Below are 18,186 nucleotides of genomic sequence, written 5' to 3'. Positions count from 1 at the left end.
AAGTTAATCTTTTTGGCTATGCTTTACATAAGCAATGAATTGTATATATAATCAAGAATTGTTTCACTGCAACTGGAGTTTTGAGCTATCATTCCACATTCACAACCAAGGATGTTAAAAATTATGTTATTTTAGTAGGAATATCTCACATGACCATGTCCCCACATTATGATGAGGTCCCCACATTATGATGAGGTCAACAGCCAGCCAATATCTCACATGACCATGTCCCCACATTATGATGAGGTCAACAACCAAACATGAAACAGATGCAACTCCAGCAAAAAGCACAATGCTTAAGTGTGCATGCAACTATCACGTATGGAAAACATACTTCACATTAGGCTTTTCAAAATACTGAAAACAGGTCTAAGAACCTCATTATTAGTTGAGATGCTGGCCTGAGAATGACTCGTAGAGAGTAAGTAAAACGGGACATTTCAGGCAGGAGGATAATTGAGGCATCAAGCACATTTTCAGTTATTTTTTGTACTTTTCATTGGGCTACAAACTCTGTTTTGACAAGTTAACCGTATGCTGACTACGAGTACCTAATTTGAATAGGAGGGAGCACGATTTCTACACATATACCTTCACATTCCCATGTGCACACACAAGTATTCTCAGGGGAAGATGAAAGTGTGGAGGAGACGTTCAGAATGTCTGTAATATAGACGAAAGGGAGGTGTTTTGCTCAAACTATTAGGTAGTTAGAATTACAGAGCTCCGGTGATTGGGAATTCTACACTCAGAAACTAAAGAATCTGGATTTAAGCCTAACTGAACTATCCCAGAAAAGGTCACTACAGGCACACCTCGATCTATTATGGTTTGCTTTACTGTGCTCTGCAGATACTGCATGTTTTCACAAATTGAAGGCTTGTGGCAAACCTGCATCAGGCAAATCTCGATTCCATTTCTCTAACAGCATTTGCTCACTTTGTGTCTGTGTGTCACATTTGGTAATTCTTGCAATATTTCAAACATTTTCATTACTATTATATTTGTTACACTAATCTGATTAGTGATTATGACTCACTGAAAGCTCAGAATGATCATCAGCACTTTTTAGCAATAGGTACTTAGGTATTTTAAAATTAAGGCAGGTACATTGCTTTTGTAGACGTAATACTATTGCACACTTATTAGACTACTGAAAAGTGTAAACATAACTTTTATATGCAGTAAGAAATAAAAAAATTAACCTGACTTGCTTTATTGCAGTATTTGCTTCATTGCAGTGGTCTGGAACCACACAGTATCTCCAAGGTATGCCTGTAGTCACAAGTACAACAAGTGAGAGCAATTTCTTTAAAATCCTTGATTCTAATTTTTAAGTACAGTTATTTATTTGACAGGATTTTGCATGAAAATAACAAAGAACTCTTACACAAAGCAAAAAACAAAACAGGTTTAATGATTTAAACAGATGAATTAACAGGTTTATATAACCATCAACTAAGGGAAGCCCTAGAACCAGAAATAAGGATTTTAAAATCGCATGCAAAGTCTAGTTACCATAAAAACCAAAGCAATACCAAAATATCTCAGCTTCCTAGTATAGACTCCAGGTCTTTTTATTTCCAACTCTTGGTAATCAAAATATGTACACTTTCGCATGCTACTGGTAGTGGAGGAATAAGGTTATTTGTATAGGACTACAATTATGTTTCACAGATGGGAGGGCACAGAAAGAAGTGTCTTCCTCCACTTTTTCGGGCCCATCTTGAAAAAAGGCACTCCCAAAGGTTCCTTGGTAACACCTTTGCTACATTTGTTAATTACTCACATAATCTTTATATGTAAGACTAATGGTCCACTCATTTCACAGATCTGGGAACCACAAGGCATTGGAACTGCTTCTTTAAATCACATGCCAAACAACTGGCTTTCTTAAGCAATGACCAAAAAAATCTTTGGATATCAATTTGAAAAAAAACTGGGGCTCTGTTTCCTCGAAAACTTAATCATATGCTTAATTACTAGGCTTTGGCATGCACTGCCAAACATGTTATGGAACTGAATGAACCACCATATGATAGTGGCAGGGGACTCTCTTGAATAATTATTCTAGTTTTCTAACTTCAGCTCCCTTGTACCAATGCAACTTTGTCCTTGTCCCTTTATTAATTATAATACCGAGTGCTCTGAACCTGGGTTTGACCTCTCTGCTGAAAGATGTGTGACAAAAAGATGCTTCAATAAATTACTGAGTCTTTATGATCATCAAAACAAAGAGTAATGGAAGTCTTCAGCTGCCTGTGGGCAGCTGTCCACCTTTCACAGAACCTTTAGAAACCATTTGCCTGAGGCCAAGGAGAATTTGCTTTGTCACTAAACCTGACTCATGGTGAACCATACTGAAACTGCACTTGGGTAGCTAGTCTCAAGTCAAACTGAGCTTGAATATTTCTCTACATTTACTGCATCCATGTAGTGTGCAATTTTTGATGCTGAATAAGAGATACGTGGCAATTGAAGGCTTCGCCACAAGCATCACATTCATGGGTTTCTCGGGTTTGCGCTTCTGCGTGAATCTTCTGATGGTTGACAAGGCTGCGCTGTTGACTAAAACTTTTGTCACACTTCTCACACTTGTAAGGTTTCTCTCCTGTGTGTATTCTCTGATGCTGAATAAGGCCCGAGTTCCGGCTAAAGGCCTTCCCACATTCATCACATTTATGGGGTTTATTACCTGTGTGAACACCCTGATGTCGAATAAGATTACAAAGCTGACTAAAGCTTTTGCCGCACTGTCTGCACAGATAAGGTCTCTCACCAGTGTGGATTCTCTGATGTTCGATAAGAAATGAGCTCCGACTGAAGCTTTTCCCACATACAGTACATAAATAGGGCTTTTCACCAGTGTGGATTCTTTGATGTTGTACAAGATGAGCACTGACACTAAAAGTTTTCCCACATTCATCACATTTATAAGATTTTTCCTTGGGGTAGACTTCCTGCTGTATAACAAGACTGCAGTTCGGATCAAAACTTTCCTTGGTTTCATTGTATGAATAAGTCTTCTCTCTGGTATGGATTCTCTGATGCTGAATAAGACCTGAGCTTCTACTAAAGGCTTTTCCACATTCCTCACATTTATGGGGTTTGTCTCCTGTGTGAATTCTCTGATGACGAGTAAGGTTGCACAGCTGACTGAAGCTTTTCCCGCACTCTTTGCACTGATAAGGTCTTTCACCTGTATGGATCCTCTGATGTTCAATGAGGAATGAGCTCCGACTGAAGCTTTTTCCACATTCGATACAAAGAAAAGGCTTCTCACCAGTGTGGATTTTTTGGTGTTGTATAAGGTATGTACTTAATCTAAAAGCTTTCCCACATTCACCACATTTATGGGGTCTTTCCCCAGTGTGAATTCTCTGATGTTCAACAAGTAATGAATTTCGACTAAAGCTTTTCTTACATTTGGTACAGTGATAGGGTTTCTCACCAGTGTGAGTTCTCTGATGTTCAATAAGGTGTGACTTCCAACTGAAGGCTTTCCCACAGTCACTACATTTATGGGGTTTCTCACCTGTGTGAATCCTTTGATGTTTAACAAGGCTCCTTCTCTGGCTGAAGCTCTGTTTACACTGATTACACTGATAGGGTCTCTCTCCAGTGTGGATTCTCTGATGTCTAATAAGGGTTGAGCTCACACTAAAGGTTTTTCCACAATAATTACACTCATAGGGCCTTTCCCCAGTGTGAATTCTCTGATGTTCAATAACAAATGAACTGCGACTAAAACTTTTCCCACATTCGTTGCATTGAAAAGGCTTCTCACCAGTATGGACCCTTTGATGTTGAATGAAATGGGCCTTGCGGACAAAACCTTTTCCACATTCTTCACATTTATGGCATTTCTCTTCTGAGTTTGGTCTCTTACGAATAATGTTAGTGTTTCCTCTGAACATTCTCTGTTCCTGGGCCAAAGATTCCCTTGGTATTTCCCATAAGAAGATTCCTCTCTGTTTATCTAACCTACCAACAAGTTCAAAGGTTTCTCTACCTATGGGATCTTGGTCAATTTCACTTTTGATTCTTGTAACTATTACACCCTGTGGTTCTACTTCTTCCTCAATCTCCTCAATTTCTTGTTTCACAGTTGGCTCCTCATCCTTATCTCTGTTCAAAACATCTGGAATAATAAACAGAAAATAGATCAGCCAGGCTCTTTGCTAGCAAGGAGAAATGCTTAGAAAAATAAGATTAATATAAATTAATCCACTACATCTATAAAATGCAGATGACTACTCCACAGTATAGTGAAGATTAAATTAGTTTATATACATAAAGCATTTAGGACAGTACCTGGCAAAGAATACAAGCTATATAATTATTATTAGTTATCTGATGAAATATTTTTCTTGAAGAAGAGGTATGAAAAGAATGTGTGTGTATGTGTGTGTGTTTCAAAGGAGCAAGCTTTTAAGTTTTTATTTTTTTAGTAATCTCTACACCCAACATGAGGCTTGAACTGACAACCCCGAGATCAAGAGTCGCATGCTCCTCTGACTGAGCCTGCCAGGCACACTAAAAGAGTGTTTTTATGAGGCAAATGACGAGTTAGTAGGGGCAAGCAGAGTTGGGAGGAAGGGCAGGTAAATCAACAGACAATTTTGCAAGGTAAGATGGGCAAACAATGAAATAAAACAAGTAGTGGTGTGATGAAGTATTCTATCAAGGAAGAAAGGATGATGCAGAAAGAAAACAGTAGGTTGAGGAAAATGTGAGGTAAGACAGCATTACTGGACTATGAGTAGGCCAAATAACTGACAGACATGAACACAAAATGATGCTGAGAAGGATAAAAGGCAAAAACAAAAAACAAAAACAAAGCAGGGGAAGCAACAATTCATTCATTAACAAGAATTTACTGATTGCAGACAAAAGCACTCCAGGCATCGTGTAATGATTCAGGATTCAAAGATAAGACATGAAGTTCCCTACCAAATAAAATGAATGACAGGTATACTAGGGAGAGAAAATAATATGATAAAATATTTAGGTAAAGCAGTTCCTATAGTGAGACAAAATGGTTTTAAAAATAAAATAATGGGTTGGAGTGACAGGAGTCTATGATATAGAAAGACATAATAAAATAAATACAAAGGAACACGGTCGGGGTAATGAAAGAAAAGAGAAAAAGCAGTCTGTGGTAATTTATGCCCTTACCTACCACAAATCCTACCATGTTCTTCAAGTATATATGATTCTCACTCTTCTAAAGATACAAGAGCCCAAGTTGGAACCATTTAGTTCCAACTGAGAGTCTCTAAGACATCTGAGAAATGAAAATCTTGCATGCGTTGAAGGAAAGATAACATAATGGTCTCTGATGAAACAGAGTGGCATACAGAACCCTCAAGTCTGCCTCTGACTCTTTTTTCCTGATTTTCTACCTCTTACTGTCTGCTGGATAATTTCGCTACAAGAGCTGATCAGTACCAAATATATCTATTTGGCCCTAAACAATTTTCTTTTTTAGACTTCCTCTTTTCTCTCAATTTTCTAATCTTCTACCTTTGGAGTCACCTCTGAATTTTCTTTTCACTTACCTCAAATCAGTCAATAAGTTATTTTATTCCAAAAAAACTTCTCTTATTCCCTAAGAAATTAGTAGAAACTTTATTTCTGCTTACGCTCCTAACAGTATTGTTTGTTAAATTCACTTCAGTGGACTGCTTTCTTTCACACAATGAAAAAGGATGAGAGAACTCCCTCAACTTTTTTTTTTTCTTTAAAGATTTTATTTATTTTTTTTGACAGAGAGAGACATAGCGAGAGCAGGAACACAAGCAGGGGGAGTGGGAGAGGCAGAAGCAGGCTTCCTGCAGAGGAGGGAGCCCGATGTGGGACTCGATCCCAGGACCCTGGGATCATGACCTGAGCTGAAGGCAGACGCTTAACGACTGAGCCACCCAGGCGCCCTCCTTCAACTTTCTGCCCCCCTGCCTATAAAATTATCTGCAATGGTACATGAAGATATATCCCATTCCTATCCAAAGCTAATTCATCTACCTTCTCTTGATCCCATGTGTCTCTTGAGCACTTGTTTAATGACTACCATTGCTTCCTCTTTCTTCCATCTGTTCTCCATTGCCAACATACATACAAATACGCTCAGCATATAAATATGCCCAATTTTATCTCGAACCTGAAATCCTTCTCTTAATGAAACCTAAGTTTGTTTGTTTGTTTTTTAAGATTTTATTTATCTATTTGACAGAGACAGACACAGTGATAGAGGGAACACAAGCAGGGGGAGTGGGAAAGGGAGAAGCAGGCCTCCCGTGGAGCTGGGACCCCAATGCGGGGCTCGATCCCAGGACCCTGAGATCATGACCCGAGCTGATGGCAGACGCCCAACGACTGAGCCACCCAGGTGCCCCTGAAATCTAAGTTTTGAAATAAAATCTTAACACTGTAGGTTTCCATTTCCCAGGTATGTTTCCCATGCCCACCTCTTCCCCTATAACCTACTGTGAAATCTGGCTTCTGTTTCCAGCATCTAGAAAAGCTTCTACGAAATCACCAATGACTCCTGAATAACAAATACAATGAACATTTTCAGTCTTTATCCAGCAGCTGACACTGTTGACCATTTTGACACTATCTGTTTTTTATTTCTATGCCATTATATTCTTCTAGTTCCCTCCCTACTTCTTCTTTGGCCTTTTCTAATAAATTTCCTTCATGTATTTCTCTTCCTTCATTAACTGTTGAAGGCTACTGTTACCCATATTTACATTCTTACCTTGCCCTCTACATATACTCTGGATATTGCCATTTACCTGTCTCAAAAAGGGCTTACAATTAACAGGATCATCATCATTTGCAGTCATGTATGTCTCCACCTCTAATTATCTTCTCTTGAGAGGCATCCTCATCCATTACCCAAAGCAGAAAATCATCCTAGATTTCTCCATTTTTCTTATTGGTAAAAAATCACCAAAATCAAAGATTCAACTCTCTAGTATCTACCTTCTTTCCATGTTTTCCCTGGATTATGCAAAAACCATCTAATAATCCTTCACTCTAGCCTTTAAGACTCTCCCCACACTATATCTACTTCACTGCATCCAGAGAGATGTACATGAAATGGAATTCCAGTCACATCACCACCTGTAGATTCACTAGTACTCCCAACACCTGTGAGAGCAAATCAAAGCTCTTTACACCATGATACTCAGCACTTCACGAAAGGTTCTCTAAACCTCAAGTCACCCTCCTACCCACTCTCTCACAGTGGAAGTGGGCAAATTGCTTATGTTACTCTTTTATGCCATTTCTTTGCACATCTCATTTTACTAAATGTCCCCCAACATTGTTTACCTGGCAAACTCTTGGTTTCTCTTTAAGATTCAATTCAAAGCAACAGCTCCTCTACAAAGCCTTCACTAAGTCCACTAGGCAGACCTAGGTGTTCTGTTTTTTATCACCAGCCCTCATCCATAACTGCATTATAGCTATTATATGCACTGTGAATGCAATGTATTTATCTCTTCTATGGGCCTGTAAATTCCTTATGAGAAGGGCAAGTCTCCTTATAATGTTTACCCAGTATTGTTGTTCCAGGGGTTTTACTCAAAGGAGTAAGACAAAATTATTGTTATTTGCAAACAACATAAATGTCTATGTAAAATTTCTAAAAAAATTAAGTGAAATATAATAGCAACAAGAAAACTAAGATATAAAGTAAGTAGTGGTAAGTACTTACTACCAAGAGTAACCAATTAGTAAATATTATAGAAAAATAAAATATGCCTTGTATGATAATAAAAACCATAAAACAAGGAATAAATCTTACAAGAATTGTATGAGAGCCATGAAAATGAGCCATAAAAATTTTCTGAAGGACATAAGACAGAGTCAAGCAAACTGCTAAAGAGATTCAATGTTATAAGGATCTTAATTCTTCCTAAACCAAGTTATGAACCCAACTGTATTCCAATCAAAATCCTATGAATGAATAAAAAACCCCAATGAATCTAAATTTCAACTGGAAATATATCCTAAAAAATATAAAAGAATGATTTATTATACCAGGCATAAAATGTAATACACTGCTTAAGTAAATTAAACAGAGAGGCAATGGAATGAAAATAAATAGGTCAAAGAGATAGACAGGTAAAGAAAACAAGTGAGTTCAGGCTTCCACACAGAGCAGCACAGAAAGGACTATCCATTAGATCTGGGCTTGGTAGGTAAAATCACCTTCTGTGGTCTCTGCCATGCTTGTATTCTATGTTCCCATCCTGTGATCATACAGCTAATTTGTCTAGAGTAGAGAGTTGACTCAAAAGTGCATCTCTCCCAGGAATTTGGAATTAAAACTGAAATAGGCAGTTATTCCAACATGACTAGAATTGTAATCTATCAACTCAGAAGCTATAGGGACAGAAGCATGTGGATATGAGGAGGAAAGACTACTCTACCAAAAAGAAAGAAACAGAATGCAAAGACAGAGTTCATTCCTGACTTCCTGAGCGATCCAATTTCTGGGTGTAGTTTTGTTTTTGTTTTTGTTTTTTAAGTAGGCTCCATGGCAGGTGTGGAGCTTGAACTCATGACCTTGGGATCAAGACCTGAGCCAAGATCAAGAGTCAGATGCTTAACCAACTGAGCCACCCAGATGCCCCTGGGTTTAATCCTTTTCTGACATCCAGTTGCAGTCATGCTCATATATTCTGTGTGCCACCTCTGTCCCTACAATAAGTTCTCGTGTTGGCTTAAGCTAGTTTGAGTTGATTTCTATACTCTTTAATCAGTTTTAATAATATGGTAGCTGCAGAGAGATAGAAAAGGCAAGGAAATGGTGAAGTGGAATTGGCTAAACTTTAGGACAGAACAAGAGTTACCACACATTTTCTAAAAAGGGCCAGACAATAAATATTTTTGGCTTTGTCAGCCATATGGTCTCTACCGCAATTATTCAACTCTGCCAATACAGCATGAAAGTAGTAATAGATAATACATAAAAATGGGCATGTCTACATTCCAATAAAACTTTATTTATAAAAACAGTGTGCCATATTTGGCCTGTGGACTGACCATAGCTGCCAACCCCAGTATCCAAAAGAGTACAGAAAGAACAGTTTTTTGGTAAAAGAATGAGAGAATGGGGAAGAATCTGCATTCCTAGTGCTAGCACAGTGCTTGATTAACTATTTATTGAATGTATGAGTAGTTGAATAATTGAGAAAAGACTATAAGAAAAGAAACAATGAGTTTAACATCTTACAGAAGCAGCAATTCCCAATGCTGTCAAGGTCCAATATGGCTCAAGTAGACTAGAAAGAAGTCATTCAAACTGAAGAAGTCCATTTCATTTGAAAGAACTGAAAGACTGAGAACTAAGATTAAGCTGTCAGCTGTATTATCAACAGAGTTACTAAAGTGTTTAAAGAAAAATCATCATAGAAAGGAAAGGTATGAATAAAGGACCAAAATTAAATTTGAAAGAGAGTTGTACTAAGTAAAGCAGCAAGATGACGTGCAGGAAAACACTACATTAGAAAAAATCAAGTAACAGTGATCTTTCACCAAGGGGGCTCTCATCAAAGGAGTGGAGACAGAGTCTACAGATGAATAGATTGTGGAGGGAGAAATAATAACTGATAAAAAGTTGTAGTTCAGCTAAAATGAGAGCCTGAAAGGAGATCACAGATGGGCTCACTGCCATGCCTTCGTCCATATGGCACTCACATTTTACAGTAGTAGGGGCAGGCAAGGCTGGGCATTTGCCTGGTTCTATCAGCCAGGATACCATATGTGTGGATAAAGCTGACAATGACTCAGAGACACCATGGCATATTGGGGAAAAAAATCAGCAGCTGATATGGCTGGAGATTGAAGTGGTGTGCAAAAATAATAGATGATGCTAGAAAGCCAGGCAGGGCCTATTTAGAGAGGCCCTAGTAGGTACAACAAGAAATTAAGATTTTTATCCTTTAGGCTATCAGGAATTGTAAATTGTAAGCAGTTAATTAACAGAATCACTTTGGTGGTAGTAAATAGAATGTATTAAAAGAAAGGGAGATTGGAGGCAAGGGGCTAGTTTATGGATTAATGCAATAATCTAGTCAAGAGGTATGAATCTTGAGTATATTCATTCATTCCGTTACACAAATATTTAGAAGCATATAATATATATGCTTCTGTCCTAAGCATATAATATATATGGCTCTGTGCTAAGTGCTGGAGAAATCAAATGAAAAAAATATAGTTACTGTCCTCATGGAAACCAGTCTGATTAGAGAAATAACATAAAGAATGATTAGAGTACAGTGTGATAAATTCAACAGAAGTGTATACAGTAGCACAGAAAAAGGAGTACTTAATTCCAAAGAGGAGGCTCTTGAGATCTGAATGGATTATTTGAAATTTGCCAGGTGTGAGTTATTTATGTGGTCTTCAAAAGATGACAAAGATTTTAGAGCTCTTAGAGAAAATAACGAATACAATGACAGCAATCAACATTTGTATTACACTTACTACATGCCAATCAGTGTCCTAAGTACTTTACACATATTAACTCAGTAACCCAAAGAGGTAAGTGCTATTATTATTGCCATTTTGTAAAAAAGAAACAGGCATGGAAAGGTTATGTAATTCACCCATAGTCACAAGGCTTGTAAGTGGTTGAACCAGGATTTTTACTTAGGCAGTTAAGCTCCAATTGCTTCTCTTAGGTGAAAGTAAAGATTTGGGACTTATCACATAGAGGTAGGTGATGATCTGAGTGTAGATAAGCTTTGCCAAAGAAAGGATATAAACTGAGAGGAAGTGTGAGAATGCAAGGCAATAGAAGGAAGCAATAAAGAGTTTCAAATATCTATAGAGAGGTGAAATAAAATAAGGTCCAAAAAAAGGGTCTACTGCATTTGACAACTGGGTTATTACAGACCAATGTTAAATAATTTAAGGGTAATGGCAGAGGCAAGAAAAGGGGCTTAGAGATGATGGAAGGTAAACTACAAAAACACTCATTAACTACTCTTACAAAAACTTGGCTATTAGGTGAATGAGGAGCAGGTTACAGGGAGCAGCAAGCTCAAAGGATCACCACCCACCCCTCTCCTTTCCCCAACTTGAAGAGTCATAAACATACCTATTATCAAAATAAAGGTACCAGGGCAGAAGGAATAGAGACTAAAGTTGTAAGGGGGAAAAAAAAAAGATTACAGATGGATAAGTTCTTGGAGAAGTGAGGAAACGGGAGCAGTCTTAAGCATGCCCGTGAAGGGCAGAAAAGTTGAGAGTTCACGTTTAGTAGCCTCTATCTTCTCTGTGAAACAGAAAGTAAGGTCCACTACTGAGTGATGGACCCAAGGAAAGTTTTTTAGTTTTTGGACTAGTCATTAAAGGAAGAAGGGAGGCGCCTGGATGGCTCAGTTGGTTAAGCGACTGCCTTCGGCTCAGGTCATGATCCTGGAGTCCCTGGATCGAGTCCCACATCGGGCTCCCTGCTCTGCAGGGAGTCTGCTTCTGCCTCTGACCCTCCCCCCTCTCATGTGCTCTCATTCTCTCTCTCTCAAATAAATAAATAAAATCTTTATTTTATAATCTTCCTTTATAAAGGAAGAAGGGAATGAGCAAATCAATGATAAAAAATAGGCTGAGATGTAAAAACCCACTGCAGACTATAAGAAAAGCCATGCATACATATATACAGAGCATCAATCCTTTCAGTTAAAGAATTTCTCCTGCTGTGTTTAGCAACTCTGGTAGGAGAAAAGGCAGATTTTATAACCAATACAGAATTTGAAATTTGCAGAATGCGTAGAGCACAATGACAAAGTGGCAAGAGAGCATGCTGGTGATAATTCACATGCAGGTCCATGGATTAGATGAGGAGGTTGAAGTTAGGAGAGGACTGATAATCTGGGGAGAGAAAAGGAGAAGTCAAGGAACAGGAAACATGATTAAGAATAAGTAGTTGTAGGAGGAAAGGAGCAGGAGAGGTAGAAAGGTAAGAAGTTAGAGTAAGCTCCACATGGGCAGAGATCATGTCTGTTTCGGTCACCCCTGTTCAGTTAATCTAAAATAATAATTAATAATGCCTGAATAATTTTCAAAGAGTAAGATATTGGGGTTAAAGATTTGCCTGCTTTGACAAAATTGAGGGTTTGATCACTGATGTGAGTTGAACAAAAAAGGAAAGCCAGGTCCCTGAAGAGAATATGGTCAGGGAATATAGTGAGGCTTAAGTAATGACTACATCACTCATGGCATAGGTGAGCATAGAGAAGATTCTGAAATGTGACAAAATCCATGGTGAGGGCCGAAGACATGGTGACCGATGATAGTGAAAAGGAATTGAGTGGGTAGAGCAAGACCACTGAGGCCTCCCAGGAGAGAGATTTTGCTTAAAGGGTTAAACTAATACTTTGGGAATAGCACTGAAAAGGCAGGAGAACAGTAACTTCTCCCTTCTAGCCTTGAGAGAAAGGATAGGGGGAAAAAAGAGGATGTGGGAGAAAAAGCAGCCTCTGCCAAAGAAATGGTGTCCTTGGGAAAGTGCCAGTTTTCAGTTAAGGCCAAGAGGGGTAAGGAACATTATGTGAAGAAGAACAGGGGCTCCAGAAGGCAGAGCGAAAAGGGGTGGGAGGAAAGCAGTGGGAGGATGAGCCAGGAGGGAAAGTACAGAGCAATATGGGAATGAGATTATGAAGATAAGAAGTCAGAAAGGCATGTATTTGGTTATTGCAAGGATGCTAGGGATGACAGTCATGGACACAACTAATGGCTGAAAGTTTCGAATCAGAACTTTGGAATAAAGCAGTTTTGGTACTGGTAGTGGTCCAAGTGTTCTCAGAGTCTGATTTCTTACAGCCTCTTAGATATTTTAATCAGAGAAACAAAAGATTCTTACCCAGTGAGACCAGGTTTCCATAATTCTCCATCATGACATCTTTATACAGGCTTCTCTGAGCTGGATCCAGATAATCCCACTCCTCCTGGGTAAAAAACACAGCCACATCCTCAAATGTCAGCAACCCCTGAAATAGTACGATTTCTGTAGTCAGTTCTTGTTGTCTCAAGGACAATTCTACCACTGAAAGTATTAGAAGCAATCACCTATCAGGGCCGGGTAGGCTAGAAGGAACATGATAACCAAGAGTTCCAAATGGGGCCCAATTCTGTAACAAACAGGCACCTCAAACTAGAGGATAACTGAACTGGATCTTGTCAGTAGTGATGGTCCTAACGATAGAGCTTTTCTGGTTTAATAATTATACCCTAACATTTTTATTCTAGTAAGCTGCCCCCAAACTCCCCAAGTTTCCTGAACCTCATTGCCCGGCTCCAACTCTCTCCGCACTGGCTTGGAACCCTGTTCAATTCCATGAAGTTCTCTAAGCGTCTACCTTGGGTTCACGCATCGTGACAGGAGCACAAGACACGGGGGAAGGTAAAAAATGGTGCCTCATCTGTAAGAACTCACAAATGAGAGCGCTTGTCTGGAGCATTACTAATTTTCTTCAACTGATTTACCAAGTCGCTCTTGAAAAAAAAAAAAAAAAAGCCAAGTGGGCGATCTGGTCGCGAATCACAATCCAGAGCACTACGGGGTACTTCCTTGCAATCGCTGGCCCAAAAGACCACGGTCAGGGAGGTGGGGAGGTGGGGAGGTGGGGAGGTGGGGGGGTGGGGGGGCGGTGGCGCGGCCTAGCTCGGGTAGTGGCGAGAGAACGGAGTACCCAGAAGGTCGACTTACCTTTGGCTCCGGCGGGGGGCTCGGGGAGGCCATCTCCCGGACAGAAAATCAGGGCAGGAACCCGCGCGGTCGCACGAATAGGAGCCTTTCGTGAGGCCTACCCAGCCTTTAGAAATTAGGCCCGACGAAGACGAGGCCTCCAGCCTGGGTCTGGCCAGGTCCTGCCTCGGTCCCCGAGCGGTCACGACCCCAGCAGCATATCAGACGCGCTACTTGGCCGTCCCCCAACCCCAAATTCCCACCCCGCCTATCTGCGCAGCCTTCAAGGCCTCGCTAGAGCCTCCTCCCGGTTGCCAGTTCCTCCTCCTTTCAGCCAAAGAGCGCTATGACCGCCCGCCCCCGGACCAGAAGGCGTCACCCGGAACCTTCCCGGGACGCCCCCCAACTACAACTCCCGTCATACTCTGAGAGAACGCCTCGGTCCAGCCTCCGCCGGCAATGGCCACCGGACTACATTTCCCGGCATGCAAAGGGGGCGGGAGAAGCTGGGGACGCTTAACAGGAAAAAGGGAACACCTACCACTAAGCTTACACCTGACTGGCTGGTCTTGGCGCGTCACTGCCAGCTGAGGGCAGAGCTCTATCACGCAGCTTTCCTCCGAGATGGCGGCACTGTCAGTGTATGGCGTTACCAGAAGAGGTCTCACGTGGATCGTCTTAGGGGCACCACGCAGAGACTTTTGGTCTCGATTCAGGTAAAGCGGAAGGTTGGATGGTGGGTCTCGTTCAGGGAAAGTAAGGAGAGAAACTGAGGAGGATGAAAGGACGAATTCAAAAGCGTCATGCTATTAAGACGGGACCCGGGTCCTGCGCTTGGATTATGGTTCGGAGTTCAGAAGTGTAAGCGCGGGTCTCCTGGAGTGGTGGGGCCCAGTCTAGGCCTCAGTTTTCTCATCACGGAGATACCGCTCTCTTTCCCTCCCATTTCACTCATTAATTTATTAAGCAAGCAGTACTGACCACGTGTTCCAGGCATCAAGTGCGGTGTCTGGAAACAAATGACTCGTTTGGAACGAGCAACATAGAACATGAACGTGAAAGCGCTCGGTAAACTAAGTTCATTTGCGCGGTATATTTCTTCACACGGAAGATTCAGAAACGAAGTGTGGCCTCATTTTGTTCATTTGTTCATTCATTGATTCACTCAACAGATAGTTATTAAACGCCAGGACTGGGCCAGCATTTCCCTAAGTAGTTTACAGTAGCGAACCAAAGTCCCTTCTCAGAGCTCTGACATACGGGGAAACTGAAGCTCCGTGGAGAGGAAGTATTTTGCCAAAAGCAGGTTAATGGCAGAGCTGGAACCAGAACCCAGGTCTTTGACGCCTCCCCATCTCCTGCTTTTCCCACAGCACCATGTGGAACATTTTGAAGGTAAATCTGTTTGACTCAGTGTTAGGACATCAAAACTTGTGGGAACCTCAGGGAGCAATTTATGCCCTCAGGTTTCAAGCAAAAACTCTTTCCATCCGGAAGGATTTTTGTCATCTGTTCATGGATTTATTAGCCTCCCCTCTTTTTTTGGTTAGTAGTATTATCTCAGATCTTCTTCAGGTTTGTTTCATTCACTCATTCATCACAAATTTATAGAATGTCTGCTAAATGTCAGCTGTTTAGGTGTTAGGGATACAGTTGTTAATAAGTCAGACCAAATATTTGTCTTCATAGAGCATATTTTCTGATGGAGGCAAAAAAAAACGTAGGATATAATTTCAGCAAGTGGTAAATTATGTAGAAAACTAGAGCAGTGTACGAGATTACTGAGATGGAAGGAATGGATACATTTCATTCTGATGAAATGTGACTGGAGTAGTTTGAGGAGAAAATGGGAGGTGATGAAGTAGACATTATAAATGTAGACAACTCTTTGGGAAACTGGATAGGAACATGGAGTCTAGGGGGTATTTTTGTTTTTCTTTGAAGATGGGAGATTTTTACAGCAGCCTATTGTGTGCCCTGGGAATACTGTAGTAAGTAGAGAGAAATTGATAAAGAATTGATGCAGAATGAGGGCTAAATTGCTGGAAGAGTCTTTGAGTAGGCAAAGGGAAATAGTGCTACAAACCATATTCATGGCCAGACATCTTTTCTTTTCTTTCTTTTTTTATTCCATTGCCTCCAATTTCTGTAAGGATGACCAATCCCAGTCCGATACCAACTCCATGGAAAACAAGAGTCAGGTCATGAACTGATATTTCAGTAAGCCCTGAAGTAGTGTTATCAAGTAGATTTCCTAACATTGGCCCATGTACTCAGTAGTAGTTATTCAAGCAGTTTTCAAAGGACCCCAAATCAATAAAACAGGTCTTTATAATAAATAAAACAGGAGTTTATAATTTGGTACAGTGGTTCTTAACCAGGGATAATTTTGCCCATCTGGACATTTGGCAATGACATTTGGTTATGACTTGAGGACAGGAATGCTATGGCATTTACCCTACCCTGGATAGAGGCCAGGGATGCTGCTGGGCATCTTAAAATGAACATCATAGTCCCCTACAACAAAGAATTATTTGGTCCAAAATGTCAGTGTTTGGGCTCAGAAACCCTGATCTGGTAAGAGAAGTAGAATGTAAAAAAATTAAAACTCAGGTAGGATGTGATATGCTGTTAAAGCAATATAAAGTGCTATAGTAGATCAGAGGAATTTATTTACAGTTATATTTGGGGAAATCAAGTAAAGCTTCTTGGAAGAGAAAAGGTCTGTTCTAGGATTTAAAGTAAGATTCTATAGGTTAAGGGGCGCCTGGGTGGCTCAGTTGTTAAGCATCTGCCTTCGGCTCAGCTCATGATCCCAGGGTCCTGGGATTGAGCCCCGCATCGGGCTCCCTGCTCAGCGGGGAGCCTGCTTCTCTCTCTCCCACCCACTCCCACTTCTTGTGTTCCCTCTCTCGCTGTCTCTCTGTCAAATAAATAAAATCTTTAAAAAGAAAATATTCTATAGGTAAAGATGAAAGCTAGGCATTTCCAATAGGGTATAACTTGAGGTAACACATGACACCAGGAAAGAGGGAAACAGAATGTAGTAGTTTAGTTTGGGTAGGGCATAGAGTGTATATAGGAGATTAGTAGGAGATGAGGTTAGAGAGGTAGGATTGGGTTTAGAAACTGGGAATTCCAGGCAAATGATTTACCTCTTCCTGTTCTTGGAATTCTTAGAGCATGTAAAATCTGTAATTTTCTTTTCTGTGTGTACCAGCCCAATTCAGTTATAAGCTTCCAAAGGCGGATACCTATCTTATTCTCTCCACAGTGCCTGGAAAAGTAGTAAGTGTGCATATTATTTATTGATTTAGATAGATAGGTAAGGTTGGGTCTGGTGTTCGTCAGCTTGTCAGCTACATTAGTGCAGTTAACCAAAGATTCACATATCTGTTTTTGATCATTCCAGAAAAGAGAAAAAGCCAGTGGTGGCTGAGACAGTAGAAGAGGTGAAGAAAGAACCTGTTTTGGTGTGTCCACCCTTACGAAGCCGAACATACATACCACCTGAAGATCTCCAGAGTCGTGTGGAATCTTGTGTCAAAGAAATTTTTGGCTCATCTGTTCCTAGCAATTGGCAGGATGTGTCCCTGGAAGATGGTCATCTGAAATTTGGTTTGTTGTCACGTTTAGCTGATGACTTGGGCCATGCAGTGCCCAACTCCAGGCTTCACCAGATGTGTAGGGTCAGAGATGTTCTTGATTTCTATAATGTGCCTATCTATGATAGATCTAAATTTGATGAACTTATTGCCAGTAATCTGCCTCCCAATTTAAAAATCACTTGGGGTTACTGAGCAGTTCAGAAGAGGAAATGTTGAAATCATTTTGTCCTGAGCAAGGGGTTGGTTATTAGATTTGATACTTTACCATGTAAAATGATCAGAACTGTTCTCTAAACCCACTTTTTCCGTGGAAGAATTAACAGCAGGATTTTCTTTTTTCACATTTGCTGAAATTTTGTTGTTTTTTTAATGGAATCAGATCATTAATCATGTATGAAAATTTCCTTCTCTGGAGGACACAGTAATTAAACTTGTTCTTTAGATATGAGGCTATTATATGTTCAGACGTGACCTTTATTCTTCATAGGCATAAAATAATAGATGCGAAAACATGTTTTAATCCTGTTAGGGCTCTTAAATCTAAGGTGGTATTATGTATAGTACAAATACAAATAGGAAACTTGGATAAAAGAAATGTAAAAATCTATGTTGTTTATTATAGCAAGTTCTTTCTTTCACTGCTTTTCTACACAAGTAGAAATAGTAGAAAATGATAGTGTTCATTCTAGATTAATCTCTTTTGGAATTAAAGTACATTTTTTGAAGAGTGTTGTGTGTTTTTGATGTTTTTAAAGGTGAAATTTGCTTCTCTGCCCTGTCATTTCCTTAATTTAAGTATTATAAATGAAAAAAATTAGAGTATATGCCAACTGTGAAGTGCTGTGACTTTCTTTAAATAAGAGATATCCAGAT

The 18,186-nt window shown here is 40.0% G+C and overlaps 2 protein-coding genes across 4 annotated transcripts; one reads left to right on the top strand and one right to left on the bottom strand.

Moving 5' to 3' along the window:
- Nucleotides 1-1,336: 1,336 nt before the first annotated feature.
- On the bottom strand, nt 1,337-14,164 carry ZNF189 (zinc finger protein 189). Of its 3 annotated transcripts, none has more exons than XM_021691251.1 (3): nt 13,727-14,164; nt 12,881-12,965; nt 1,337-4,141 (listed from the first exon to the last, which is right to left on the bottom strand). In XM_021691251.1, the coding sequence occupies exons 1-3, from the start codon at nt 13,757-13,759 to the stop codon at nt 2,421-2,423; spliced, it is 1,839 nt and encodes a 612-aa protein (XP_021546926.1). In that variant the 5' UTR covers nt 13,760-14,164; the 3' UTR covers nt 1,337-2,420. The 3 variants fall into 3 exon arrangements, with proteins under 3 accessions (XP_021546926.1, XP_044776502.1, XP_044776504.1); XM_044920567.1 differs by having other exon boundaries at nt 12,881-13,007; nt 13,727-13,813; XM_044920569.1 differs by having other exon boundaries at nt 12,881-12,962; nt 13,727-13,813.
- Nucleotides 14,165-14,266: 102 nt separating this feature from the next.
- Nucleotides 14,267-17,756, top strand: MRPL50 (mitochondrial ribosomal protein L50). The gene is made up of 2 exons (XM_021691467.1): nt 14,267-14,421; nt 17,118-17,756. The coding sequence occupies exons 1-2, from the start codon at nt 14,330-14,332 to the stop codon at nt 17,503-17,505; spliced, it is 480 nt and encodes a 159-aa protein (XP_021547142.1). The 5' UTR covers nt 14,267-14,329; the 3' UTR covers nt 17,506-17,756.
- The last annotated feature ends 430 nt before the right edge of the window (nt 17,757-18,186 follow it).

Source organism: Neomonachus schauinslandi, chromosome 13, assembly GCF_002201575.2.
Source record: "Neomonachus schauinslandi chromosome 13, ASM220157v2, whole genome shotgun sequence".
Lineage (NCBI taxonomy): Eukaryota > Metazoa > Chordata > Mammalia > Carnivora > Phocidae > Neomonachus > Neomonachus schauinslandi.
The sequence above is the reverse complement of the archived record's forward strand: the minus strand, read 5'-3'. Positions and strand labels throughout refer to the sequence as shown.

Excerpts from the sequence above, each read along its gene's own strand:
- ZNF189 (XM_044920567.1), bottom strand. The coding sequence starts at position 13,759 with ATGGCCTCCCCGAGCCCCCCGCCGGAGCCAAAG. Across the intron at positions 13,008-13,726 it reads GCCCCCCGCCGGAGCCAAAG|GGGTTGCTGACATTTGAGGA; the intron begins GTAAGTCGACCT and ends GTACTATTTCAG. Across the intron at positions 4,142-12,880 it reads TGGAAACCTGGTCTCACTGG|ATGTTTTGAACAGAGATAAG; the intron begins GTAAGAATCTTT and ends TTATTATTCCAG.
- MRPL50 (XM_021691467.1), top strand. The coding sequence starts at position 14,330 with ATGGCGGCACTGTCAGTGTATGGCGTTACCAGAAGAGGTCTCACGTGG. Across the intron at positions 14,422-17,117 it reads GACTTTTGGTCTCGATTCAG|AAAAGAGAAAAAGCCAGTGG; the intron begins GTAAAGCGGAAG and ends TGATCATTCCAG.